The sequence below is a fragment of the Lissotriton vulgaris genome, chromosome 5 (genome assembly GCF_964263255.1).
Source record: "Lissotriton vulgaris chromosome 5, aLisVul1.2, whole genome shotgun sequence".
Lineage (NCBI taxonomy): Eukaryota > Metazoa > Chordata > Amphibia > Caudata > Salamandridae > Lissotriton > Lissotriton vulgaris.
In genome coordinates, this window is record NC_141693.1 from 92,725,085 (window position 1) to 92,752,814 (window position 27,730).

General features: G+C 44.0%; 1 protein-coding gene across 2 annotated transcripts in view; it reads right to left on the reverse strand.

The window, feature by feature from the left end:
* The window catches only part of GARNL3 (GTPase activating Rap/RanGAP domain like 3), a 1,096,377-nt gene that overhangs the window by 177,162 nt on the left and 891,485 nt on the right, over positions 1–27,730 (reverse strand). For both annotated transcript variants that reach the window (XM_086920961.1, XM_086920960.1), the window contains 2 exons: positions 22,561–22,625; positions 12,409–12,472 (listed from right to left, as the gene is read on the reverse strand). In XM_086920961.1, the coding sequence (XP_086777087.1) occupies positions 12,409–12,472; positions 22,561–22,625 (129 nt within the window). The remainder of the gene's footprint in view (positions 1–12,408; positions 12,473–22,560; positions 22,626–27,730) is intronic.

A 27,730-nucleotide genomic window follows, 5' to 3' on the forward strand; every position in this document is an offset into this window, starting at 1 on the left:
AAAATGACAACAGGCATTAGACCGGGTAAAATGTGGCGCTGAGTTATTCCAGATTGTCGATAGTTTTACATTCTTGACGCTTCGGAAGGACTGCTAATTGTGTTTCCAACAGTTCTGAGAAAATTAATTCGCGCAGTGCCAAGAGCGTCGCCTTGGCGCAGCAGCAGGGGGGCAGGCGCAGAAGGAAGCCGAGATGTACCCGAGGACTGGATCCAAGGGTGGAGACAGGCAGAGAGAAGTTAAGACAAAAGTACAACATCTCAAGGGGTTAAACATGAAGTAATTCTCAAGAACCACCGAGAATGCCATCATCATGTGTGGATTTAAATCCGACACGCGGAATCTTTTTCTGAGATCAAGTTCACGATTCACTTGTTATGTACACTGATAACAGGTATGCAGATACGCGGGTGTAAAACAACATTTATTACCACTGCTGTATGTGGGGAAAGGCGCTGAATTGTGTATTCCGGTCCCTCGACAGTGGCTCTCCATACATGGTTTACATAGCGCTCCTTTTTCACGTAGAAAAGTCATAACCGTTGGAATTTTTACCAGAACATCGAAACAGAATGGGTTAAATGCGTGCAGCAAAACAAGACACAGAAAACGTATTTGAGTTTTATCAGAGTACTTTTCTTCGATCACTGACTGTAACCTGCAAGAAGCAGTAAGCAGTGTTTTCTCACATTAATTATACCGGGCGGTGACGTCAGGCGGGGGAGGGTCAGGGTGGGCGGTTGTAAAATGCGAGATATGGACCATTACAGGTAAGTAGCGAAAAAAACAAAAAAACGAATTTCGTTGCCCGCGCTGCATCGCCAAATGTGCTGCAGCGCGGGCAACGAAATTCGTTTTATTTTTTATTTTTCTGTACTTACCTGTAATGGTCCATATCCCATATTTTACAACCCATTACCCTGACCCTCCCCCGCCTGACGTCACCGCCCGGTATAACGCCCTGCACGGGCCGTGCCTGCACTCAATATACACCCACTACACTCCAATCCAAAACACATAAGACATTTGCCGGAACACATCCGTGGTATGGATTGTGTACTCGCTTTTAGTAAAGCTGTTAAAACTTTCCTCTTTCCTTTAGCCTAACTTATAGTACCTCTGGCAGTTACCATGGTTTCTGGTCACTGTGCGTATCACACTTCGTAGCTGCAAGCGCCGGGACGCCCCTTCGATGGGGCAGCAGCGCGCTATACAAGCCGCATTAACATAACATAACATAACATTGCCATTTACAACACCAATAGCTCTAGCTCTCACAAAAATTAGACCTATTGCATTGCAAATGCTTGTAATACTTAAACTCCCCCACTAAGCTAGGACCTAACCACTAATAAAGCAGGGGGCATGGTATTTAAAAGGAAAGACATGCGTACTTCAGTTTTACATGTCCTGGCAGTGAAAAAGCCCTAAAGTCGTTTTTTCCTGCTGTAAGGCTATCTGTCCCTTATGCAAAAACACAGTTGATGGACAGAATGCAGAACAATGTCATACATTCACCCCAGTACAGAGATCTGGGCCTAAATCCATCGTTTTTTTGCACTCCACACCACCCCAGTTCAGATATGGCCATATGCAAATCAGCCTTGACCCTGTGCCTCATGGGAACAGTCCAGCCCGAACTGCCAAGCCATGTCTTTCCTGGACCGGAATCAAGCATCCTAGGACTGGTTTCTGGCTATCAGCCGTCTTCAGCTAGGATAGCTTGACTCCAGTGATATGGAGAGCATGGGACTCACGTCTGAGCATACCCATCCCACTCGGGGTGACAAATGCAAAAACAACAGTTGATGGACAGAATGCAGAACAATGTCATACATTAACCCCAGTACAGGGACCTGGGCATAAATCCATTGTTTTTTTGCACTCCACGCCACCCCAGTTCAGACATGGCCATATGCAAATCAGCCCTGACCCTGTCCCTTAGACTAACATTAAGTTACTTTAGTAAACTTAATAAGCAATAACTATAGTTTGAAAACAGATAGAGAAATGCTTCTTCCACTCAAATGAATTGTAAAATTTTCTTTATTGGAAAAGCTGGATTTTAAGTTACTTTTCTGGGAATGCCACTTTTAGAAAGGTTCAGAACACAAAACAATGTACCCGGCTCTGTACTACTGTACACTTCTACTACTCATGGAGTAACGGACAGTCAACTCTTTTATCTGTCAGAATGGAATTTTTTATTAGACCATTTCTGTTTCTTTAAAAGTTAATCAAAACAATTTTGTGGGGGACTGAAAAAGAAACATATACTTATCAAATTTACACATGAACTTATATACAATTCACAATAACATACACTTAAAGACAAAACTGGACTTAGAAACTGTGAAAAAATTATTAGCAACAGCTTGCAATTTGTCAAAATCAGCAAATAAATTCATACATTGATCTGATGCAAAACACATTTTTAGAAAAATTTACATCATATACAAATTTAGTAATAAACATGAACATATCCAATGTTATGAACCACATATGTTATTCCAGCTCCAGCGTCAAAAGAGTATCTTAATAGTGTATCAATCCTTTATCCAATAGTTTCCTTCAACACTCGCCGCATTCTTAATTAACCAAATGCCTCCCAAAATGCCAACACGTTTCAAGACCCAGGCGAATATTACTGGGATTATCATCAGGGCTTCATATAAATGGACCGGATATTCTGTTTTCTAGAGTTGGAGCAGCCGCTCCAGCTCGTTTACTCCAAGAGTTTTTGGCTTTTCTGCCACTGGACTCGTTTATGGTACTGCCTACGAGGCTCCCTCAACTTTGCCAGTATAAATTTCTTTACTGCAGAGAATGGGCAGGACTAAGTTCCTTGAAGGCTCTTTGTTTTTCCTGCATCTTCAAAACTCTGATGCAATGGACTATCCTTTTGCTCAAATACAGGCGTGCTTACCTTCACGGGTATTATTTTTCAATCAAAAACAAGAAGGAATATTCAACTTTTAGGAAGGTGGCATTTTTCTCAACTAAAAAGCATATTTACAAGAAATGATTGTTGCGTCAAGGCAGTGATGCATCAAAATGTAATGCGCCTGCGTTAAAAACCCTTACGACGCTATGGATGCATCATAATTACAATACAGGGCTCAATGCTGCAAGGTCCCAAGGATGCGTCAGAAATTCTGACTCATCTGTTGGTAGGATGCCGCAAGGCATCTAACTCAAAAGTGGTGCATTGCTGTTGTTCGTTATAAGACTGACGCAACTAAAGCAATGCCTCAGAAATCAGAGTCGATGCTTCAGTTTTGAATGGCGCAAGTAGCCTCATGTGTGTGGACTAATGTAATAGAGTATGAGAGGGTGAAAAACTCACCGTCCACTCTATTGCATTGGATCTGGATGTCATGCATACAAGTGGGCATAGTGTACTTATGTGAACTACTATGCTAAGTATTTGTGACATATTATGAGACAGTAAAATGTGACTGCATACAAGTCTGTGATGGTGTCTAATGTGATTTTTGCTGTGTTACCTACTTTATGTGTGCGCTTACCTGTTGAGGGATGTGCCTTGATTGCACATTACACAGTTTCAAGTCACTTCAGCTGGCCAGGTACATATGCCACAGCCAATGCGTAATTTCTAAGCCTAGGTTTTCAAGACTTAGGAATTTTGATGCATCTCAAGCTCAGTGGCCCACTTCCCAAAAATGTGTCCCTTTTGCAAAATGTCATAAATATCTCTACATCAGTTTTACTGTGTATTTTAGGTGGGAAGGCCTACCTTCCATATATGAAAACAAACGTGACACAGCCAAATCCGACAAAGGGAAAAAACAATGCAGGCCAGCGAAAAGTGACGCATCTGCCTAGATATAATATATGTAGATGAAAATATAGAGCAAAGAAAGTGCAGCTGGCAGTAGCGGCCCGTGGTGGGAGTGCTGCCGGGCAGTGACGAATTTTGTTGTCTGCGCTGCATTGGCAAATGTGATGCAGCGCGCGCAACGACATTCGTTTTATTAGTTTATATGTTTACTTGCCTCTATCGGCCATATTCCGTACTTCACTACCCTCCACCCTGCACCTCCCCCGCTCCACTTTACCGCCCTGCACCACTCCCACCACGGGCCGCTACTGGCAGCTGCTACATCAAAAAAATGACACAGCGCAAGCTCCTTGTAAATATACCCACAGGTGGGCATTTCTGTCTAAATTAGGTACACTCCTTCTAGACATGGGGACAAAAGGGCCTTGGGTGTGGGGTGGGTTTTCCTCTCCTGAGTATAAATCTAATGATTGGATTTTTGCTGTTTCAATGTTATTTTATTTTCATGATTTTACTCAAATTTTCAAAATTGGTTCATGATTTGTCTTGTGTTGGTTTAAGTACTGCATAAATAATATACACATCCCCAGTTAAGTCTGACTGGTTTTGTGCCATGCTACTAAATAATTAAGCAGAGGTTATTTAGGATATTTTTGGTTCACCCAGACAATAATTAAGTTTATTATCTGAGTGGGCCTAACACCCCTTTCAAATAATTACCAACTTTCTTACACAGTGACTATGTATTATAGGTCCTCTTGATACTTAACCCATTTACCGCAGCGAACATTCCGCTGCGGACGTTCTAAAGGGTGGGCGGGGCTGCGTCGGCAAACAGTCATGCGCAGCACCAGGGTGGGAGTGCTCGAGCACGGAAGGGTTTTTAATCATGCTCACCAAAACAGCCTAACACATTTAAAATACCATCCTCTGCATTTTGGTTGCTTTAGGGTACAACCAATCTCTCTACATTAAGAAACAGGAGTGGAAATGCTGTATGAGGTGAGATCTCCAGGGCATCCAAGATCAGCAATAACAATCTATTAATGCAAAGTCATTCGCTTGCTTCTTACAGGAAGGCTTTCCTTCCTTTTCTTGTGTTTGTTCATCCCGTGGAGCATAACTTACTATCCTTTAGATCTAATGACTTATGAACATGCACTGTTTTGCATTCAAGGAACTACTTTTTACTTTTTCTTTCGCCACTCGATTGAAATGCATGTGTTTTCTTGCTCTTGTGTGCTGCTTCCCCACTCAAATCCTCTCCTCATGCTCTATGTCTTGCTCTCTCACCTCAGCTCCTCAAGCTCGTCCATTGCTTCTCCAAACCCTACCAGGTTTTTCTTATTCCTCCATTGCACCCACCCCTGTTGCTCACCTGCCAATGGCTGTCCATTCCACACTACTCCCCACTCTACTGCACTGTTTTGAAGGAAAAATAATAATATATAAATTTATATACATATATTCTTTTTTCTTATTAGTAAGTCCGGTAGTTGTAATTTGTTCTGAAGTGCTCCTTTCTCTTTAATAAATACACTTGCATGCATTTTTTTAAATTAGGCATTCTAATATTGGCATCTGCCATCTTAGTATGATAAACGTTTTAAAATAACGAAGAGTGGTTGCCTGGGGCGGCTGCTCTGTAATGGCGGAGGAACATCACCCCACTGGTCAGTCAGTCAGCGCTATAATGAAAAATAAAATAACCACTGACTTATTGAGCCGATGACAGCAGTATAGGAGAGGAGGGGCAGGGAAAAGCAGGGAGGAGGGATTGGCGCACTGTAAGTGCGAATGTCTGTTTGGCCGGACGTCTAAGACTGACCAAACAGACATGCGCACTCACGCTTTTCCAACCCATCTGTGTTGGAGAAATGTCACAGGCACATAGGCATTGTCTGAGCAGCAAACCATGCAACTCAGACCAATCCTTGCACTGCTCTCATAGCATGAGAACAGAGCTGCGATTGGGGGGGGAGCCTATGCCCCAGTGCATGTTGGGACTGGGGGAGAGCCGGAGAATAGGACCAAGGTGGCCACGTACTCAGGCACGTTTTTAAAAATGATTATTCTCCCAACCCGCCCCTTCCCGACTTCAGTATTGCGGCAGCCGCCACTGGTGGCTGCTCTTTCATGGGGCATGCACACATATATGTCATCATGCTGAGGTAGAGTTTTCTTTTCTTTTTGCTAATACTGTTTTACATTGGCCAAACATGTTTTTTTCTTTTCTTTTTGCCAATGAAGAACAATATTGCAAAATACTTTGACAAAGCTGAAAGGTCACGTAATGCAATTTAATGATAAGAGGCCTATTGCCTTTGCAGTTGCTTGTTTTTTATCTTTCAACATCCCAGTGTGGAATTTGATTTGTGGGTTGGGAACTACCTGCTGCATTACAGTTTTGATGCAGCCCTTTTATACATTTAATAATTTACAATGTGAAATATTCAGGCTCTCTGCCATGAATGTAATTATAATCTTTAATGCATCACAAAGAAAAAAAGTCACTTTTCTTTCCAAGCAAAAGCCTTTCAAATTACAAAGAGCATCATGAAAATGCATGCATGATTCATTTAACAGCTGAAGGGATTAAAACAGGCTTCCCTCCATCACTGAGAATTGTAAAAGCCCTCCATTGACTGTGCTAAGTTAAAATTAGTTCTGCACCATGGGGTCGCCAGAGCTCTTACATTTATATCCATTCAGAAATTATTTCTCCATAAGTGCAGGTGCAAACCTGCTACCTATGAACCCACTCTACAACATGCCCTCCGGGAAAGGTGTCATTAATTTCAGCCCCTCAGAGGATTTCTGGCCCTGCTACAAAAATACAAACTTCTCTTCCACCTCCTTATTCCACCTAGGATCTTACAAATATCCAATTTTCCACCAAGAAGTACTACAGCTGAATGGGTCTCCCGCACCTTATAACAACACCAACAGCCAGATGAAGTTGTACATCATGAATGATCACTGTTTGCCCAGGAGACCTGTATTTTTAGGCAATTTACTTGGGAACCTTTTACACATAATTTAATCAATATGTTGTGAAAATGGTGTGGATTTGCTGGGACAGTTAGGGGTTGGCTTTAAAGGAACCTTAAAATGTGTAGCATCAGTGCTAAATGTAGGTCCAGGAGAAACAAATTCATTTAAGCTTTTCACAAGATAAATTTACACGTAATGGGTAATTCACAATAAAAGGTAGTTTATCGGCACCCAAATTATTGCTATGAATGTGCCTAGATTTACTACTTTTATAAATTCACAAACATTTCCAGTAGTATGTCTAGAAAGCTGTGCAAACATTGTTTCCTGGCGTACGTTTCACAATATCATGTACATATTCACCAGCTTCCCAAGATTCCAATCAATTATTGTAAATACTGTAGACCTAGAACTTAGAAAATAGTACCCTCTAATTTCCTTTTTCTCCATGGAGAAACATTTTCCACATGGAGAAACCCCTTCCCCTATATCTTCTACTAGTTTGGAGATGATCAATTCCCCTTCCCGTCCATGAAGGAGAGTTATTTCAGTTCTTTTCTGAATTAACGCTCTGACCATTTCCAGGGTGAGAAAGCGTAGATTTGAACAATTGTGAATTTCACCATACATCAAATTTCATAGGCTTTCACAAACTTGAAAGGCTAACCACCCCTTGTTCTTCCAACTTTGCATTCCTTGTCTGGGAGATACAACTGTGCATTTTTCCTTTAGTCAATTTCTTGCATGAGTAAATGAATACATTCTCAGTTGTACACATTTATGATTGAAAATACTTTTATGAATTGCACCTAATGATTTTACATTAGTTGCCAGGCAGTCTGGCACATGAGTAGTATGAACATCTTAAATAGGTGAAACAACATTTTAGAATACGTATTCCAGTCCTAACCATCCTCCCTTTGTATTTAAATCTACTGAATTATTTTATCACTTTGACAATGATCTTTTATTGTTTGGCAAAGGTCATACCTTACTTTCTACTCTTGTCTACAGATAGTGTCATGTGCATTTTTGTAACTTTAAAAGTTGAATTTGGCTTACTCCTAAGTGGGCTATTTTACTTTTCTATAAGACCATAGTATATGGTGGTTCAAGATACACTCATTGCATGATGGACTACAGCAATATTGTGCCATCCACTAGTGTGACAAGACAAATATGGCTCAGGGCCGATTACTGTAGTCTGACTGCTGCAATTATAAAACTGCAGCCCAACCAGTCAATATGACCCTTTTTGATAGGTAAAAACTTCCATTTTATATATTATGAAGTAATGCCTAAGTAGGCCTTGTAGCTAAAAAGGCAAAGTGCATGGTATTTATTAGCTCCTTCCGGGTAGTGGCGGCCAAACTGTGGAACTCTCTTCCCAGTGAAATCCGAGCTATGGAGGATTTACTGCTATTCAGATGTGCCATCAAAACTTTTCTTTTTAACTAATTTTCCTGTCTTTGCTGAATGTGCTGTGTGATGTTGTGTTTACCTTTCCTGGCGCCAGGACGCCCCTTTGCTGGGGCAGCTGTGCGCGGTATAAAAACCAATAACATAACATAACATAACATAACATTAGTAGATCATGTGGAAATTTAAAGTTGACATATCCTTACAGTGGCTAGCACCCAAAAGCTATTTTCACTGTAGAAAGGAAGGCTGGCTTGTCCACAGAAAAACACTATGGTGCACTGGGATATAATATTACTTCTAGTTTCTCAGGGTAGGGACCAGCTAAAAAGATTATTAAAAAACTATTATTACTATTTATTGAAAGCCCAACATAATGGTGGAGATGAATTTTTTTATAAATATTATGGGCAAGGGACTTTTAAAATGTTACCTTTTACCTGCCTAAAGCTCTGGAAAACTAATTTGCATTACCCCCTCCAAATGTCACCCACCTGGTGAATAGCCATGATAAGACGTGAAAACTCCTTACACAACAGAGACAATAGCATAGTTGTGGGGAGGTGTTTTTGTTCCCTCGAAGCCACTTGGACTTTGCCCTGGAACGTAATTTATTTCAAAGGGGTCTCCTTTGTCACAAGCAAATGTCAGATGATACCCGAACAGACCCCTTCGTTTGTCCTCTCAGGCAGACACCTAACCCAGTGAAGGAAAAGGTGCCCATAGCACTGGTTTGGAGAGACCACGGAGGAGGGCTGCTCATTACATTGAGCACAACTCTGGGTGGGAACACAGGTTCTGTATTAAGGTTTCTCTATCTTTTATTTAGAGAGTGAGAGGCACTGTGAATTTGTTTGAGTTTTTCTTGGCAAAATGAACTACTTCCCACAGACATTATGCAACGCCTATCTGGCGTGGTTGTGCTCATTGCAGAATCAGCCTGTAACTGAACTGCTGACATCCAATCGGGTCAGACCTGGATTAGGTATCCAACCCACATTCCATCGCAATCAGCATGAAATAAAGCTTAGGTCCTGGTCTACAGCGACCAATTGACATCATTGGCACCTGAAAGTTTTGGAGCTATTGTAATAAAATCTTCTAAAGTATATCCCTGGGTCCCCTTATTAGGTGTTTGTTATTTTGCTGTCATTTATTTCTTTAAATTATTGTCTATTTTTTATAAATTGGAGAGGGCTTTTTACTGTGTCATGTTTTTTTACTTTTTAACTGTTTTGATACTTCAAAATGCTTTACACATTTTCAAACCTTTAAGAGAACCTAACAAGATAATGACCTTACTACTCGAGATGAACGGATCCCTCGACCACTCACATTCCGGCTTCCGAGCCAACCACAGCACCGAGACTGCCCTCATCGTAGCCACTGACGACATCCGAACCCTGCTCGACAACGGGGAAACAGCGGCCCTCATCCTACTGGACCTCTCCGCAGCGTTGGATACTGTCTGCCACCGCACCCTAGTACATCGCCTCAGCAACGTCGGAATCCACGAGAAGGCACTGGAGTGGATCATCTCATTCCTCGCCAGAAGAACCCAGAGAGTCCGCCTCCCCCCGTTTAGATCCGAGGCCACCGAAGTCATCTGCGGCGTACCACAAGGATCCTCACTCAGCCCGACTCTCTTCAACGTCTACATGAGCCCCCTCGCAGCCATTGCACGCCAACAGAACCTCAACATCATCTCCTACGCCGACGACACCCAGCTGATCCTCTCCCTCACCAACGACCCCGCCACTGCCAGAACCAACCTACATGAAGGGATGAAAGACGTAGCCGAGTGGATGAAGAACAGCCGCCTGAAACTGAACTCAGACAAGACGGAAGTCCTCATCCTTGGATCATCACCCTCTGCCTGGAACGACTCCTGGTGGCCCCCCTGCCCTGGGCAGCGCACTCAAACCAACGGACCACGCATGAAACCTGGGCTTCATCCAGGACTCCTCCCTCTCGATGACCAGACAAGTCAACGCCATCTCATCATCGTGATTCAACATCCTACGCATGCTCCGAAAGATCTTCCGATGGATCCCCACCGAAACCAGGAAGACGATCACCCAGGCACTCGTCACCAGCCGACTGGACTACGGAAACGCCCTCTACACCGGAACCACAGCCAAACTGCAGAAAAGACTCCAATGCATCCAGAACGCCTCCGCACGACTCATCCTGGACATCCCCCAACACAGCCACATCTCCGGACACCTGAGATACCTGCACTGGCCCCCCGTCAGCAAGAGAATCACGTTCCATCTCCTCATCAACGCACACAAGGCCCTCCACGACCTGGGCCCCAGGTACCTCAACAACCGCCTGACCTTCTACACCCCCACCCGCCAGCTACGATCGACCAGCCACGCCCTCGCCGCCGTTCCACGCATTCGAAGAGCCACCATGGGAGGAAGATACTTATCCTACCAGGCAGCCAAGACCTGGAACTCCCTCCCCATCCACCTCCGCCTTACCCAAGACAACCTCTCCTTCAGGAAGCAACTCAAGACCTGGCTGTTCGAGCAGTAGCGGACCCCTCTCCCCCAAGCGCCTTGAGACCCTCCGGGTGAGTAGCGCGCTAAACAAATTTCTTGATTGATTGATTGATTATACTTGACTGCTATTTTCCCCAATTAATAATTAATTTTTTCACAAAAATGTTTTGTGTTAGAGGTATGATATTGCTCTTAACTTTGAACCACACACCTTAACCACAAACCTTTTGAGAAAATCTAGCTTTAATGAAATCGCTATCCACACTTTATTTAAAATACGTTTTTGAATCTGTGGAAGCTATAGTTAAAAGGTTTATAATTTTTTGCTCACAACATTTCCTGAAATAGCATTCAAAAGTTGACCACCCAAAAAGGAAAATTTACAAATTTGCAAATACAGGGATTACAACTCATGGTATAATACATCCATAAAATTCCAGGCAGGATATTTCAAAGAAATATGTGATCTAAATATAATAATTGGTCAAATTAATCACCACAATTGAACCAATGTGAATTGCTAAATTTAGCTCAGTACTGGAAGGAGGGCATTTTGTAATTGGACAGCAAAGAGGGAATCATACATCTTGTCTTCAAATGCAGAACTGCTTTAGAATGGGCGAACCAGAAAATGCAGTCTATTAATTCCCTTCACCTAAGCTGAAGACCAGTTGCAGGTCATGCAAAAGCACAAGACACTGACACCCTCAGGGCACTGACAACCACACAGAAGATCATAAAATGACATCAGGGACTTCTGCCTGGTTTCCCATATTTGAACTATAGGTGGATTACAGACAAAAAGGTAAAGATTTCTATTATTATCAATATCTTGTCCTGCCTTCATTACATGCCTTAAATGATTCAAACAGTGGACATCTTATGACTCAAACATTCACTACCTATGCAAATCAAAATAACTCAAATGATTTATCTTTACATTTTTGAGCAGCAATCAACTATTATATCACTGTGTTACCCAATAGTTAAAGCTTTAATACAAAATTGCATAAGAAGAGAAAGTGATTCCATAATTTGTAGTGGCTTGTTAAATCCATAGTAATATCATGTGCACAATAATTATGTCACTGCACCCTAAATTAGTTTCATTGCTGCTGTTTTAGCACTCTGCATATATAGAATTATCAAAATGAAATCGATGGCGGCACCAGGCAGATTTATTCCTTGCTGTTACATATTAGTATCTCATTCAGAATGAATTTACAGAAATGTATCACATTTTACAGCTGTTCCACCTGAGGCCCTGTATTAAATGAGTTCTTGCACCCCTGGCCAGATCATGCCCACTATCTCCACAACGTTTTCTCAGGTGAAATACACCATACCTCTAACAAGAAGGTTCCCCTCCAACACTCGATCCACACACACAAACACATTTTCCAAGTTTCCTAGATGTAGGTAACATCTATTGGATCCTAGTAAGATTGGCAGTGACCCTTGCTTCAAAGCATGAATAACATTCTGTTTGAAATCCAAGAGCAGCCTCAAAAGGTGCACTTAAGACTGGCTTTTTCATAAAAGGCCCCTTTCCTCTTTGACATGATTAGTTATGCTGTGTTTCAAGTAGCTGAATCTCATTACTGTCATATTTGGGAAGCTAATAGAAAATTTGCATTCAATAGACATCCTCCCCAGCTTGACTGATGCGGACGATTGAAAACTCACCTTTTGTATCTCTGGATTAAGGATTTCCCTGGGGCTTTTCTCAAATTTGTCTAGGTTCATGGCACTAAAATGCAACAAAAATATTGATTACAGCTCTAGTATCTACAGTGTATGCTGTTTAAGTATGTTTCCTCAGTTGTATTCCTTTCCCTTGTTCCTTCTATAGTGATCCTAACATTAGAGCACTCCCAAAAATAACATTGTCTATGAAGATATAATTGCTCCAGTAAGCAGAATCCCCAAAATCAGACTGTCTTCATTTCAAACATCAAGGTGAAATATGTTGCATCACATGTGTAGTTTTAGCAGTATATTATTCTGACTTCAAATGCATATATGACAATTTGGTTCTCACTAGTGTGCACAGCACCCGGTACCAACGTAAGGCCGATCCAGTGACCTGGACTAATTTCCTTGAAAACAACATTACGCCACACTCAGGAATCTTTTTTCTTGTTATGTTATTAGGTCAGAGCTGACCTGCTTCACCTACGCGTTTTGGCCTCCCAGGGCCTTGCTCACGGTTGGGCATTTATATACACCACTCACATATTTATACTTATATATTGATTATACTTGCACAATTACTCAGGTTTTCTCACTTTGTTTATCTTAATAGACTGATAATCTTCAATAATGAGATGATGATAAATGCAATATAGAATTTGTTATTTATGTTATTTGTTTTTTTTATACTAAATTGTTTATTACTGTGAAAGGAAGCATTCTAAAAACAATCAGACCTTGGTTCACAAAGCTTTTGCTTGGCGTCAGTCTGACTCACACCTGGATAACGATGTTGTAACCTATCCATGCGTGTGATCACAACATGCAAATGTATACACAGTATGCCTGTGCTCTTTTGTTATTTGTTTTGCAGTTTATTAAATAGCGCTTGTAGATCCCAAAGATTTAAACAGCACTTTACATCAAAGGTTAATAGGATTAGAACTTGGGCAACATCAACAGGTTGAGGAAATATGACAAGAAATATACTATAGTGGCGTAGGTAAGAGATGTATATATTTTTAGTTGGCAACGGTATTACTGTACTGAATTTAAAAGAAATATACATTTGGAATCAGCAGTGAATGAACATCTGTAAAGAGCAGAAGAACAATAATAATTTACAAATATACATTTGTAATAAACACCATTTGTGGGAAAAGGAGTGGAGTGAGTGGTTGGTCAGTACATGAAGGTGACATGAAGCTCACTTGAGCTTCTCTATGGTGATCAGAACCTGACATAATGTGCCTAGAGGTGATGGAACTGACATGTTTTATACATTTGAGGTCAGCAGCAATACAATGGCAGTCTGTTATTCTTAAGAGGATTCTGTGCAAACTAAAATCTATTAATTTCTGTATGCCTACTCTTGTTAGGCCAGTAGCATCACAAACGTTGATGTTTGGCAAGGAGGTTCCAATGTGGGAGGGGGGGCAGGATAAGACCACTGACTATGTATCAAGAAGACCTATACTGATGAGAAGATGGAATCATGGGTGGGCCTGGGACTGGCGCTTAGGTTGTTTAAATGTAAAGAAAGGTAGGGGTAAGGGGAAACATTTAAGAAATCTTCCTCAGAAGCCTAGGCTAGTTGTAGACCAAGCCTTTCAGTCACAATCTGCAAAGAATCAACAGAAGAAAATTAGAGCATGTTTAGCTGAAAAGGGTACAATAAAAAGAGCTAAGGGTTTTGCAAAGGAGGTCACTGCCAAATCACAGTCAAGACATAGACCCTCTAGCAAACGACCTAGCAATCAAGGCAATAAAAAGGGATTTAAGGGCCCCGAAGGAACTGAGAATTTGGTTCATATATTCGTTAGAAATCCCTCCCCGTTTATTGATAGGAGCCCTAGGACAATGAAGCACCAAGACTTCCCAGCTTCTAGACATATAGACTTAGATGTGGACTATAGTCAGACCCAAATCCCATCAAGGGATCCAGGAGTAACATTTTTTGCATTTGGAAGTGACCCAGAAAGGGAAAAAAGCAAGCAAATGGAAACTGTTAAATAGGTGAAGCCTGTGAAGAGTAGTTTCCGCTTGTAAGTGATTGGAGGAGTTTACATCAAGGCATATAGAGCAAGTAGCCTTTAGAGAGACCAAAGCAGGAAGAGAAATCACAAAAGTTAGTTTTATCTCTTCAGTCTTTGTGGGCTTGGTACTAGAGACTAGTGAAGAGCTTATTAAACCCGGCCTAAAAATTGTGCCTGCAACTGAGGTTGAAACCCCTGTCTAGGGCTGCCCATTTTGGTTAACCACGATTGCCTCAATTCGGAGCAACTAAATATGGTAATTGGAGCAAAAGTAATCCTGTCCCTCTCCAAATCACGCTTCTCTGGCGGTAACTGTCCTGTCCCACTCAAGACAAGAACTGTTAGATCCGATCCCACTTCGCAATATATTTGTGCATCTAAACGTTCATAGGGAAAGTGTGGAATCATGGGGGGGGAGGGGGGGAGGGGACTAGGCAGTTGCCTTACCCGCTGCCTGGGGAGTTTTCCTTTGGAATGTTCATGGTTTTGAAAACTTGATTAGAACAGTTGATCTCACTAAAATGTGGGTGGAGAAATAGATAATCTGCCCCCTAGAGATCTGGATGACGAGTGCTCTCATTTATTTGAGTGGATTCATGCAAATTGTAAAAAGGGGAACAAAAAAGGTACTTGGCAGGTAAAAGATGGGCTAATGGCACTGGTATCAACTAAATGTATCAAAGAGTAATACAGACAAGTAATTAGTGGTTCCTGTTTACAGGACCTGAATTACGGGGGCAATAGGCTGAACAGTTTAATAGTTTTCAACATTTATATAAACCAGAATGCAACTCGAAAGGAGTTGTGGGAGGTCTTCCAGAGGAATCTGATGGCCTTGATAGCGTTCCGGAGAGCCCCCCTGAGCCAACTTCAATCATTGTCTACACCCAGCCCAGATAGAAGCCGGCTGCAGTAACATTCTAGAAAGCTATGGAATCACCAGTGCAACTTTTTCTCAGTGTACCCAAAAATGATGTGCAATTTATAAGATTTCTCTACGTGTTAATATTTGTTTATCTAAATGGACGGTTCAGAGGGGACCTACAGGCAGCTCAAACATTTTTGCATGGGACTCAGGTCTGCCCCATAGATTATATGTGTATACAGGTGTTGTTTTTCAACATCTGTACAAGATTTGAGCTGCTGGGAATTACGGGTAGCAATCACTGGGTCCTGGAAACAGCCCTACTTGCAGCCCCTTATCGAAGAGAATGTGTGACCCTGAAGGAAGTAGCCCTCCCAAATTGCTTGACAACAAGAATCGATTAAAGATATATAACCCAGATAGTTATTAACAATAAGGTTGTTCTAGTAGACCAACGCATTGTGTCAAATGCCAGGTATCTAGGTGTTGAGATAAGCTCTAACCCTGCAGTCATCGTAGATCTAAATCTCTCACCATTACTAGTATGAAATCAGATTTCAGGATGATGAATAATCTTCATTTGACGCTAATTGGAAGATGCAATGTCATCAAAATAATTTTTCTTCCCAAAATATTATATTATTTCAGAGCTATGCCCCTGGAAGTCAGCAAGATATGGTTCCAGAAATTTGACCAGGTAGTGTTGTGGTTCTTATGGGCGGGGCAGCGTCCAATACGGGTATATAACGTTACCTAGAGATCAGGGAGGCTGGTCCGTCCCTAATTTTCAAATACACTACTGGGTGATTACACTGAAGTATTTGGGGGAGCTTGTGAATGGTGGTAATCTGGAAGGTTCTGAAACCTCAATTTTTCAATTAATATATGGGGCAGAAGCGAGGGGTCTTCTCTTGTGGCAGATAGATTTTGCATATTATAAGAGGGTTAAGTTTAAGGTTTTGCTGGGTGCTTATAAAGTTTGGACTGCAGTCCGGAAAGGATTTGTGATTCGGCGGCTCCATCGGTACTCCACCTTAGTTAATAATTTTTTACTTCCGGAAATCTTTCATGATGTATATTTTAGAAGATGGTGGCGAAAGAGGGATTCAGTATATTGGGGATTTCTTTTGTGGTACCGAACTGCTTTCCTTCGATGCCATTAAAGAAAGATTTGGCATTGAGAATAAGGATTTTTTTTAAATATTTACAAATCCGGGAATTTTCGGCCAAAAGATGTTTAAATCGGAACCAAATTCCGTTATTAGATTTGATCAATAGTAATCATCCTGTCACCTCTGCTGTTTACAAATTAATTAATGAAAAAATGGGAGATGATCTTGCCAGGAACTTTGATAGATGACAAACAAGCTTACACGCTGGACAGGGGGAGTGTGAGGACTCCCAGTTACTTAGTCAAACATTGTGTATCTCAGCCATTTGCAGGTGCAATGTTTTAAGTCTTGGTGTAATCTTTACGTAACCCTGGCATGTATATATCGATGGGGGGTACTTCGGGGATACATTGCTCACGCTGTGGGTTGTTGGCTGGGTTGTTGGCTGCGGATAGTACACACATGTTTGCTACCTGTTCAGGTCTTTCTCAAGTACTATCCAAAATTGAACGACGACTGGAATCTGTATTGGGCTACACCGTATCACTGACCCCGCAGGCTATAATGTTGGGGATTTCTAATCAAGTCATGGTAGAAGCTGACAGGAAAATGGTGTTTATTGCAATGATGGTATTTCGTTTGTGTTTGGCCATGGCATGGCTTGATTCAGACCCCCCATCAGTACATGTCTTGTTTAGTAAATTATTATCTACGTATAATTTGGAGATCTCTTTGTATAGAAGAAAGGGTATGCGGGCAATGGAAAAAGGGGAAAAAGTGTGGTTGTCTCTAACTATATGGCTAAGCAAATATTGGCTTACAGGCTGAGAAGTATGATTGTGGTTGGGTCTCTGTACAGTATACAATTATTCTTGTCGAGATTTTTTTGTTTTTCTAGAAGGATGGATCCACCAGGGTGGGGAGTGGGGGGTGAACATTTTTTTTAAACGGGGCATCAGTCACAGTTTGCTTCATGTTGTATTTGCCATTTTGCTTTTTGTCTTGTGTTTTGATGTTCTAATAATGCTTTAAAAAAAAGGAAGATATATGACTCAATTGAGGCAATTCCAACTGTCCTGGATTCGGGGGCACTCAGGGTTGAAAATCCTAGAATGGTATTCTGAAACCATAGTAGAGTTAGTAAAGCGTGTGCCCCTACAGTTAGGAGGTGTAACTATGACATTATGAAGGATAATCGCTGCCAGCCCTTAAATCAGCCTTGGTTTGATAGAGAGTGCTTAAACACCAGGAATAAGTTGGGAAAGGCAGAGAGGACGAGGAGCTCTGTGGAGGCTTATAGTTTTCAGAAAAAAGGAGTATTATTAGTGCTAAACCGCAGGTCTTCTGACAATCTAACTGGGACCTTATGATTAGTACCATCGAGGATAAAGACATGACTAAACTCTGGAAGTTAGTCCAGAGGGAGTGTAGTAACTCGAAGCCCCATCTTAGGTGTACGGTTTAAAAAAATGCGTGTATTGCCTACCTAAGTAATATCTAAAAGGCTATGGAGATATCCGTGAGAGGTAACTGCCCCAAACTGAGGGAGGGGGCATTGGATTTATTTGCACAGCTATCCTGATATCTCCCCTAAAATTAACTAAGGCAGGGGGACCCGATAACCTGCCAGCAATTGTAATAAAGTCAAACCCTATGGGGTGGGTGTTAGAAATGAGTGTCTTTAGTAGGCAATGGCTTGCACCCTGTGCAAGTAGGGGCCCTTCCTTCTATTCCGAGTAAGGGGATTACACACCAAAGATAATCCCTGCTTGGTAGCTTGTCATGAGCAGTCAGGCTTATTTCAGAGGCAATGTGCAAAGCATTTGTATATAAACACAATCTTTATCTTAGTAAAACACGAACAAAACAATAAAAATCCAACATACATAAGCAAATATACCACTTTTAATAGGTTTAAAACAGTTCAGTCATAGAAAACTATGGATGTGTCCCTTTTAGCACAAAGTACCTGGGATGCGCCAAAATCAACGTCGAAAATAGGCGCAGGGGAGGTGAGGTGCCAGAAAACCAAGCGATGCTTTGGTTCCTTACTCCCAGCAGAGGTAATGTGTTGGTTCCTAACTGGCTGGGGAGGTGATGCGTTGGTTCGTTACTGCAGCGCAGGGAAGGTGATGTGTCGGTACCTTACTGTCAGGGGAGGCAATGCGTCAGTTCCTTACTGTGAGGGGAGGTGATATGTTAATTTCAAGACAAGCGACTTCAGTTCCATACTGCTGAGAAACATCAATGAAGAACTTGGCACACAGCTGCGATGCTTGGGAAATCTGGACATGCAGTGGCACATGTTTCGAAACAGGCAATGGGTCAATTTTCCCAGTCGTGAGCAGGTGATGTGTTGAATGTTCAGCTGCACAGAAGGGCCTTCGTTGGAGTCAAAGTGGGTGTCATGTGCTCAGGACTCGGGCTGTAGCAATTTTTTGGGCCACAAGGCAGGCTTCGTGCTGATTCTTCTGCCTCAACAATGCGTTGTTTTTTCAACAGCATGGGAGGCTTGTGGTGGGAAAAACAGCTGCCGAAGACCGGTGCATGGATTATCTTCTTTTCACGCAGCAGAAGCTAGCTCCAAGGGCCCAGAACTGGAACTGGCACCACTTGGCAGGTCAGAACTCCCAGCAGAGGCTGCAGGGGAAATCTTTGTTGGCCCTGAGACTTCTTAACAGGAGGCAAGCACACACAAGCCCTTGGAGAACCTTGTCAAGCAGGATACAGAAAGCAAAGTCAAGTCAAGTCCTTTAACTGCCCAAGTCAGAAGTAACAAGCAGGTGGCCAGCACAACACAGCAGCAAGCAGAGTGGCATTTCCCCTCCGGCAGCTTCTCCAACTTTCTTCTTGGCAGAATCTCCTCTTAGTCCAGAAGTGTTCTGGAGTTATGGTGTCACAGCTCCAGTACTTATAACGGTTTCTGCCTTTGAAGTAGGCAAACTTCAAGTTAAAGTCTTAGTAGTGCACAAGACCCTGCCTTTCTCTGACCTGGCTCAAAGCACACCACAGGGCGTGGAGACAGCTTTGTGTGAGGACAGGCAGAGCATCTATTGAGGTGTCAGGGACAACTCTTCTCAACACTCTAGCTCAGGAAGACCCATCAGACTATTGATGGGCCATCAAGATATGCAGGGCACACCTCCGCTCCCCTTGTGTGACTGCTAGAGTGAATGTACAAACAGCCCAACTGTCACCCTCCCTCAGACGTGGATTCCACAGGCAGGCCAAGGTATAGAACGGCAAAACAAGAAAATACCAACTTTCTAAAAGTGCCATTTTCAAACACGCAATTTTAAAAACAACTTCCCTTAAAGATGCATTTTTAAACTATGAGTTCAGGGACCCCAAACTCCAAATCTCCATCTCTTTCCAATTTAAAGTTACACTTGGGAAATGTTACAAGGCAGCTCCAACAATACCCTATGGGAGATATAGCCCTTGCAATAGTGAAAAATTAATGTAGCAGTATCTAACTATCAGAGCATGTAAAACATACCAGTACATGTCCTAACTTTTAAATGCACTGCACCCTGTCCATGGGGCTACCTTGGGCCTACCTTAGGGGTGTTTCATATGTGATAAAAGAAAAGGTTTGGGCCTGGTAAGTAGGTGCACTTGACAGATAGACATGACAGTACAAAACTGCACACACATACACTGTAGTGACAGATCTGAGACATGGGTGCAGTGCTACTCATGTGGGTGGCACAATCAGTGCTGTAGACCCACTCGTAGCATTGGATTTACAGACCCTGGGCACCCACAGTTCACTTTACTAAGGACTTACCAGTAAACAAAATATGTCAATCATGTATAGACCAATCACCAATACAATTTACACAGAGAGCATATGCACCTTAGCACTGATTAGCAGTGGTAAAGTGCCCAGAGTCCTGGAGCCAAGAAAAACAGGTCAGATAAAATAGGAGGAAGAAAGCAAAACGTTTGGGGATAACTCAGCAGAAAGGGCCAGGTACAACAGTGGGCAACCTTATTTTCCACATTTTTGGTAGAAATAGCAAAGTCAGGTATATTCTTGCCAAACTGGAAGGGTGCAATGATGAAACCGATACACAAAAAAGGGGAAAGGGTGAGTAATTTCGCTGATGAGCCTTCTTGATGTTGGTGCTAAATTGTACTCAAAGGCAATCCTAATTTCACTTAAGAACTGGATTGAGCACAATAACATGGGCCCTATGAAGCAAAGTTGCTTCAAATAAGGGCAGTTTACAGTCGATCATTATCTCAGCTTGTGGGCCCTGGGACAAAAGGGGATGGAAACATCAGGGAATTTGTTCTGCTGTTTGGTTGGCTTTAGCCTTCCACCTTGAGGATCGAAGTATCCTGTGGGCCAAGTTACAGCAACTAAAAATACACTCCAGTTTACTTGCAATCCTGCAGGGATTTCTCTCACAGAACTGGGCCCAGATGGAGCTTCACTTAAATGGGACCCTTTCAAAAAGAATCATTTTAGATAACTAGCTAAGGCAGGGCCGTGTCCCGGCACCAATGCTGTTTACCCTGTTTCATGATGGCTTCCCTAGAGCACTTGCTTCCATCAGCTCCTTCTCTCCGAAAATTGAGGGCAGGCATATATCATGCCTCCTTTATGCAGATGATCTAGTAATCTGGATTTGACATCAATTGGACTACAGAGGAAATTGAATAGTTATAATAGGTATTGTGAAGTTAATAAACTCAAGGTAAATATGGAGAAGAAAAAAATAACATCCTTTAGGGAAAATTTGGAACTGCTTAATGTTAGCTGGGTAATCAGACGGTGGAGGCGGTATCGTCTTACAGATACATAGGTATGATGTTCTCTCACAAAATCTGAACTGGAATCTACATAAAAAGTTAGTGGAGACGCGATAGGAGACCTAGTGCGTTTAAAGAAGAGCTTTGGAGGGCCCTCTTGGAGTCTACTTTTGACCATATAAATGCTATGATACCCCTTCAATGCCAATTTGGAACCGATTTACTGACCTTACGTATGGAAGCAAGCTGGGAGCAGTGCAGTGCTTGAAGTAATTATTAGGCCTCCCAAAGGTACAATGGACCCAGCAATAAGATTGGAAGCAGATTTGCAGGCCTGGAACTATTTGGCCTACAAATCAGCCCTGCGATTCTGGGACACATTTTGGTACTTCAGATGTTCAGAGCGTATCAGCCCTCTGTGCTAACAAAATTGTAAGGAGAGAACTCAAACGGGCAGGGAATGTCAGAAATAGACTAGGTAAAAATGCTGCAGTCCCAAAAATTGAGACATTTAACGTGCTCTCCACTAAACCACGGCAATTCCTCCCATAGTCCCTGTGTTCATCTGAAAGTTTGCATCTCAAAGCATATCTATTGCCTCTGACTTACTCCTCCACTTGTACTTCCCCCTCTTTCAGAGTCAGTGCCTGGACACCCTGGACCAGGGAGATTGTATGCTTTAGATCAGGGGTCTCCAAACCGGTCCTGGAGCGCCGGATCCATGCCAGATTTTTTGGATATCCCCATTGAGGTACATGTAGTTATTTTAAAAATCTGGCATGGATCCGGCCCTCCAGGACCGGTTTGGGGACCCCTGCTTTAGATACTAAGTTCACTCATTCAACAAGGAGAGCGGCGCTAGGTACTCATGCAGGCACTGTTTAGAGCAGTGATACTCAAAGTGCGGCCCTCTTGACCTTTACATGCGGCACCTCTGATTAACAGCAACACAAGCTGTTGTTTAGTTGCTGAGCAATAATATTCAGATTTTTTTTAAATAAACGGGAAAGCATTTATTAACCTGCAAATAAATGCGTGCTTATTTAGCCTGATTTCACACCTCCTTACACAATCCCTGACACACCCAGACTCCCTACCGCCACCTTGCTGGCATCAGTGCGGCCTCGGTCACACCACAGACTGTACTTTGCAGCCCCTGGGCAAATGTTTGTGAGTACCCATGGTTTAGAGAAACACTTTACTGAGACAGAAAAAAGTCCATCAAATGTTACAAATAAAGTTCCTCGCCACCTAGCCAAAAAGAACGAGTATTTACTTTCAGTCACATGTGAATAAACTGCATGCAGTTAGAATATGCAGAACTGGGGAAAGTATACGTTAATGATGTAATATGTCAAAAAACAATAATTACCTTAAAATGGACTTCACAGAAAGGGTTTTTGTGGGACTGTATGGAAGGCATATTTTCTGAGTACCCTGAAAGTCAAGGACAAAAATATCGTTAACTATTTTAAAGACGGATTTTCAAAGATATTTTACAAACGGTGATAGGAAATAATCCCTACATTCTTCACAGCAGTTCACTCTATATAATCATACATTGTTATAAACGCGCAAACTATAGTTACACCACACAATAACCACGAAGATGGAATAACTTTAAAAAGTTGTATGAATTAAATTTCAATTAATGCAAAATTTCAGTCTGGATTCAGTTGAGGAAAACACTGAGCCATAATTGAGTCGTTTGTGGCCTCATATGAACGAAATCTATGTCTCCTGATGCACATTGTGTAAATAAATGAAACCCTCGTTTTATAGTGCAACATTTCCGGTCTCACAAGAGTAGTAAGAAAGCCAAATGTTTGTAGACAACCTCTAAGCATTTTAATAGTGCGAAAAAGCAACACAGCTGATCTGCATATCTTTGGAAACTTCCCCACAATTACGACATTGGTACCCGACATTTTCATGCAAGAGTGTCTGATAGGACGTGGGTGCCCAATCATGGCGTCGCCTGGGATGAAGCATAACAATTAATATAATGATTTAACGACCAAATTAGGTACTTTTTCACATTCTTAGTCAACAAGTCAAATAATGAATATTAGAACATTGGAATGTTGGGAGCTCCATTGCAGACAATGGAGTGCTCCCTGCTTCTACGGGCCGGTAAAGGCCTGCAGAGCAACATTCCAATGTTCTACAAAGGCTTCTCGAAGCTCGAGGGGATTTATATCCCCTCGAACTTCGAGAACCCTTTGTTTAATTTGTTAGAACATTCTGCCCTCTAGTGGCAGAATGTTCTAATAGCCTTATAGCCCTTCGTAGCAGGGCTATACCGGCTATTAACGTCCCGCTGTCTCGTTAAAGTCCCTCGCCTTCGGCTCGGGCCTTTAATAGCCAGTATAGCCCGCTACGGCGGGCTATAAGGCTATATTAGAACATTGGAATGTTGGGAGCTCCATTGAAAACAATGGAGTGCTCAGGGCTTATAATGGAAAGGGGAGACCACTCGGTCCCCCTGAACGTATGGATGGGTGCCCCGATCCCCCGGAAAACCATTGTGGGCGGGAAGCGTGTCCCGGCTGGTATGCCCGAAGCGGCGTGGCCGGAACACGCTCCACCCGCCCAAAAAGGGTTGTCCTAAACACCCGCCCGGAAGTCCGTGCACTGATGGGCGTGCTTGAGGCGGGGTCCCGCACTCCCGCAGCTGGATAAAAGGTGTGGGAATCCAAGGAAGCTTCCTCTTGTTCCTGCGCTCTGAAAGCTGCACCACTCGTCGCTCATGAGCCCTCAAGGGAACAAGCTGCACTTTTTTGAGAACTTGTAATCTTTGTTTTTCTCTTTCAGTCATCAAGGCGTAGCTGGAAATCGAATCGCAGACATGCCTGGCAAGAAGCCCGGAAAGAGCTCCGAGATGGAAAGGATGCTGCGCACATTGGTGAACCAAGTGGCGGTGATGGACCGAGAATTCGGTAAAGTAGACCGGCTAGATCGCGGCTTGACGGCCCTCAGGAAACAGGTGGAGGCCCAAACTGCCCCCTCGGGACGACCTAAGAGGGTCATAGGACCGGCTTTGCCGAACATCACCCCAGGGGATAAGGGTAAAAAGAGGAAGGGGAAAACGGGTCCTAGCGAGGCCCCAGTCCCGGTAGAGACTCCACCAATTCCAGTAGCGCCAGCGGCCAGCCCGGTACCGGTACCGGATGGGGGGTTGCCCTATCCCCGTGGTGATCACACCGCTGGTGAACGACCAGATGCCCCCGGAATTAGCGCTTCAGTTAGCGGCAGTGTTACCATGGTTGAAAAAGGGAGCGGGGGGATCTGCGGCTGCGGGAGACCTGGCCGAAGAGGCCAGAATAATTATTGAGCAGCTGCGGCAGGCAAGGGATGCCGGGACAGCGAATGTGCCTTCTATTTCCCCACAGGTGGCGAAGATGGTCCCGGCTGACAACCAAGAGAAAACAACGGACGCGGCTGGAAGCGCGGCGGAATCCGGTAAGAGATCGTTACCGATGGTGGGAGAGGGCGCGGTACCCTCAAGGCGGGAAAGCTTGGCTCAACATGTTCCCATGGTTACGAAAGAGATGGTGTGGGCCAACAAGTACATTAACATGTTTTCGCTGTTGACTGATCATCGAGAGTTAGAGTATGCGAAGACCCAGAAGGATTTATGGCACCCCAGTGTATGGCGGGCCAAGATGGTGGAATTCAGGGTCGAAGAGACAATGATGAACTGGATCAGGGCCTTTTCTATCTTTGTGGCGATTATCGCAGAACGTACACAAGATGTGTTGAGTGACTTGGCATGTTATCAGAGCAGGATCACGAACTTCCATGCGAAGTATGGAGGTGATGAATGGAAAGGCTATGATATGGCTTTTAGAAAAGCGAAGGAGTTTAACGAGGCCTTGACATGGGATTGTTTGGATACAGTATCATGGCATGCACAGTTCTTGCCAGGATCAGCGAGTGGTTCAGGGTCGAGCACGAACGGCTCTGGGGTATTCCCACAGAGGCAGTCACAACCCACTCCGGGAGGGAGTCCCAGCTTAGATCGGGCGGGAACGGAAGCAAGCGAGGGGTGTGTTGGGGCTTCAATATGGGAACGTGTAACAGGCCGCAAGTAACGTGTAGGTTCCGGCACGCGTGCTCAGGCTGTGGAAACTCCTCATACCCGGAAACCAGTTGCCGATCCAAGGCCAATGGCACAGGAGGGAAGGGGGGTCCCAAGCAGGATTGATACAGTGCCTCGGAAGCGAACATCTTCGCCCGTAGATATCTTGGCTTTGACCCCTTGGCTAAACAGATACCCTGATCATGCGTCCACCGGGACCCTGAGAGATGGCTTCTCATATGGCTTCAGGATCCCGGCGGGCAGTTTTCGTGGGAACACTTCCTGTAAAAACCAGTTGTCTTTTCAACACAACCGACAGTTGCCGCCAAAAAGATCGCAAAAGAGGTTAGCTTGGGGCGGGTGGCAGGACATTTGGCGACCCACCAGTGGCTGATTTTGTGTGTTCCCCATTAGGAGTGGTTCCAAAGAAGGACCCGGGGGAGTATAGCCTCATTCACAATCTGTCGGCCCGAGAGGGGCTTCAGTAAACGAGGCGATTGACCCCGAGGTATGCTCTGTAAAGTATGCATCGTTCGATGACGCAGTGGTACTGTTGAATCGCCTGGGCCCTGGTGCATTGTTAGCTAAATCAGACATTGAATCTGCATTCAGGTTGCTCCCAGTACATCCTCAAGACCAGCGCCTGCTGGGTTTCACGTTTCAGGGAAAATACTACATGGATATGTGCATGCCAATGGGTTGTTCAATTTCATGTGCCTATTTTGAAATGATTAGCTCGTTTCTGGAGTGGGCGTTCACGAAGGCCACAGGGCACAAACATGTGATGCATTATCTTGATGATTTCCTCTTTCTTGGCCCAGCGGGCACTCGGGACTGCGCACGGGCATTGCAGGACTTCTGCGTGCTCATGCGGGGTTTCGGGGTTCCATTGGCGCCAGGTAAGACAGTGGGGCCGACTACCTCCCTCGAGTTTCTGGGTATAGAACTGGACTCGGAGGAGGGGTGCTTCCGTTTGCCGACGGAGAAGGTTGCCAAGTTTAGGGCTTCCCTGTTACAATGTCTCCGGACGGAGAAGGTGACCCTGCACCAATTACAACAGACAGTGGGTCAGCTTAATTTTGCATTAAGAGTGATACCGATGGCTCGCCCTTTCTCTCGATCCATTGCACAATCCATGGTGGGCCTTAGGGAAGGGCACCACCGCACAAGACTGTTGGCAGAGGTTCGCCAGGACATGCTCATTTGGCTGGCATTCCTGGCGGACTTTAACGGCCGAGTGGTATGGAGCAAATCCCCAGCCTCGTCAACGGAATTCGGCTTATGGACAGACTCGGCGGGCAGCGTGGGGTTTGGTGCAATCTTTGGAAACCGGTGGTCGGCACAAAAATGGCCGGCGTGGTGGCGAACAAACGGCCTGACGAGTAACATTGGTTTCCTGGAACTATTCCCCATTTGGGTGGCTCTGGTGGCATGGCCGGAAGACCTTAGGGACCGCTCGGTGGTGTTTTGGTCCGATAACATGACAGTGGTTGAGTGCATTAACCAACAGGCAGCACGCTGCAAATGGATCTTACGACTGTTGAAAGAGATTGTATTGCGATGCATGAGATTAAACGTACAGTTCAGGGCAAAACATGTGCCGGGTGTACTGAATAATGCAGCTGATGCGCTCTCTCGTTTCAACATGCAGGCTTTCAGGGATTGTCTACCCTCAGGGGAGCTAGTGGCGGCACCTTCCCCGAAGCACTATGGCAAATCGGTGCCCGGGACTACAAAACCTCGTGGCAGCCAGTTTATCGCCCAAGACGAGGAAAGCTTATGAAGGGGCGTTCCGCTCATACTGCGCCTTTCTGGGGCCGGTAGCGGAGCATAGATGGGGGCATGAGGAGTCCTTGGTCCAATTTTTGGTGGCACTTCATAAGGAAGGCCGGTCGGCGGCAACCGCCAATAGGTATAAGGCCGCCATATCATTTATGGCACAGCTCCACGGGATAAGGGACCCGACGAACTCCTTTTTAGTCAGGAAGGCTCTCCGCGGCTGGCGGAGCCTGGAGGGTTGCAGACAGGATAAAAGGCGCCCGATTGGGTTTGATAAATTGACCACTTTACTGGCGAAACTGGACGAGACATAATACTATTCCGAGCAGCTTTCACATTGGCATTCTATGGGGCCCTGCGGGTGAGTGAACTGGTGGCAGGGAAGAAGAAAGATGTGGAAGGAGGTCTACGCAGGGATCATATCCAAGTAAGGGGGGATTCTCTGCTGATCTCGATAGGCAGGTCAAAAACGGACCAGGAGGCCCTGGGGAATAGTGTGGTGTTGCAGCGCGCTCCAGGGAATCCCGGTTGTCCAGTGAGGCATGTGGAGGCCTACCTGGAACAAAGGTTGACAACATGGGGGGGGGGCCCTGCTTCGACATATGGACGGCACCCCATTGACAAGATTTCAATTTCAGAGGGTGCTGGCAATTACGATTGCAGCGGCGGGCTTGAACCTGTG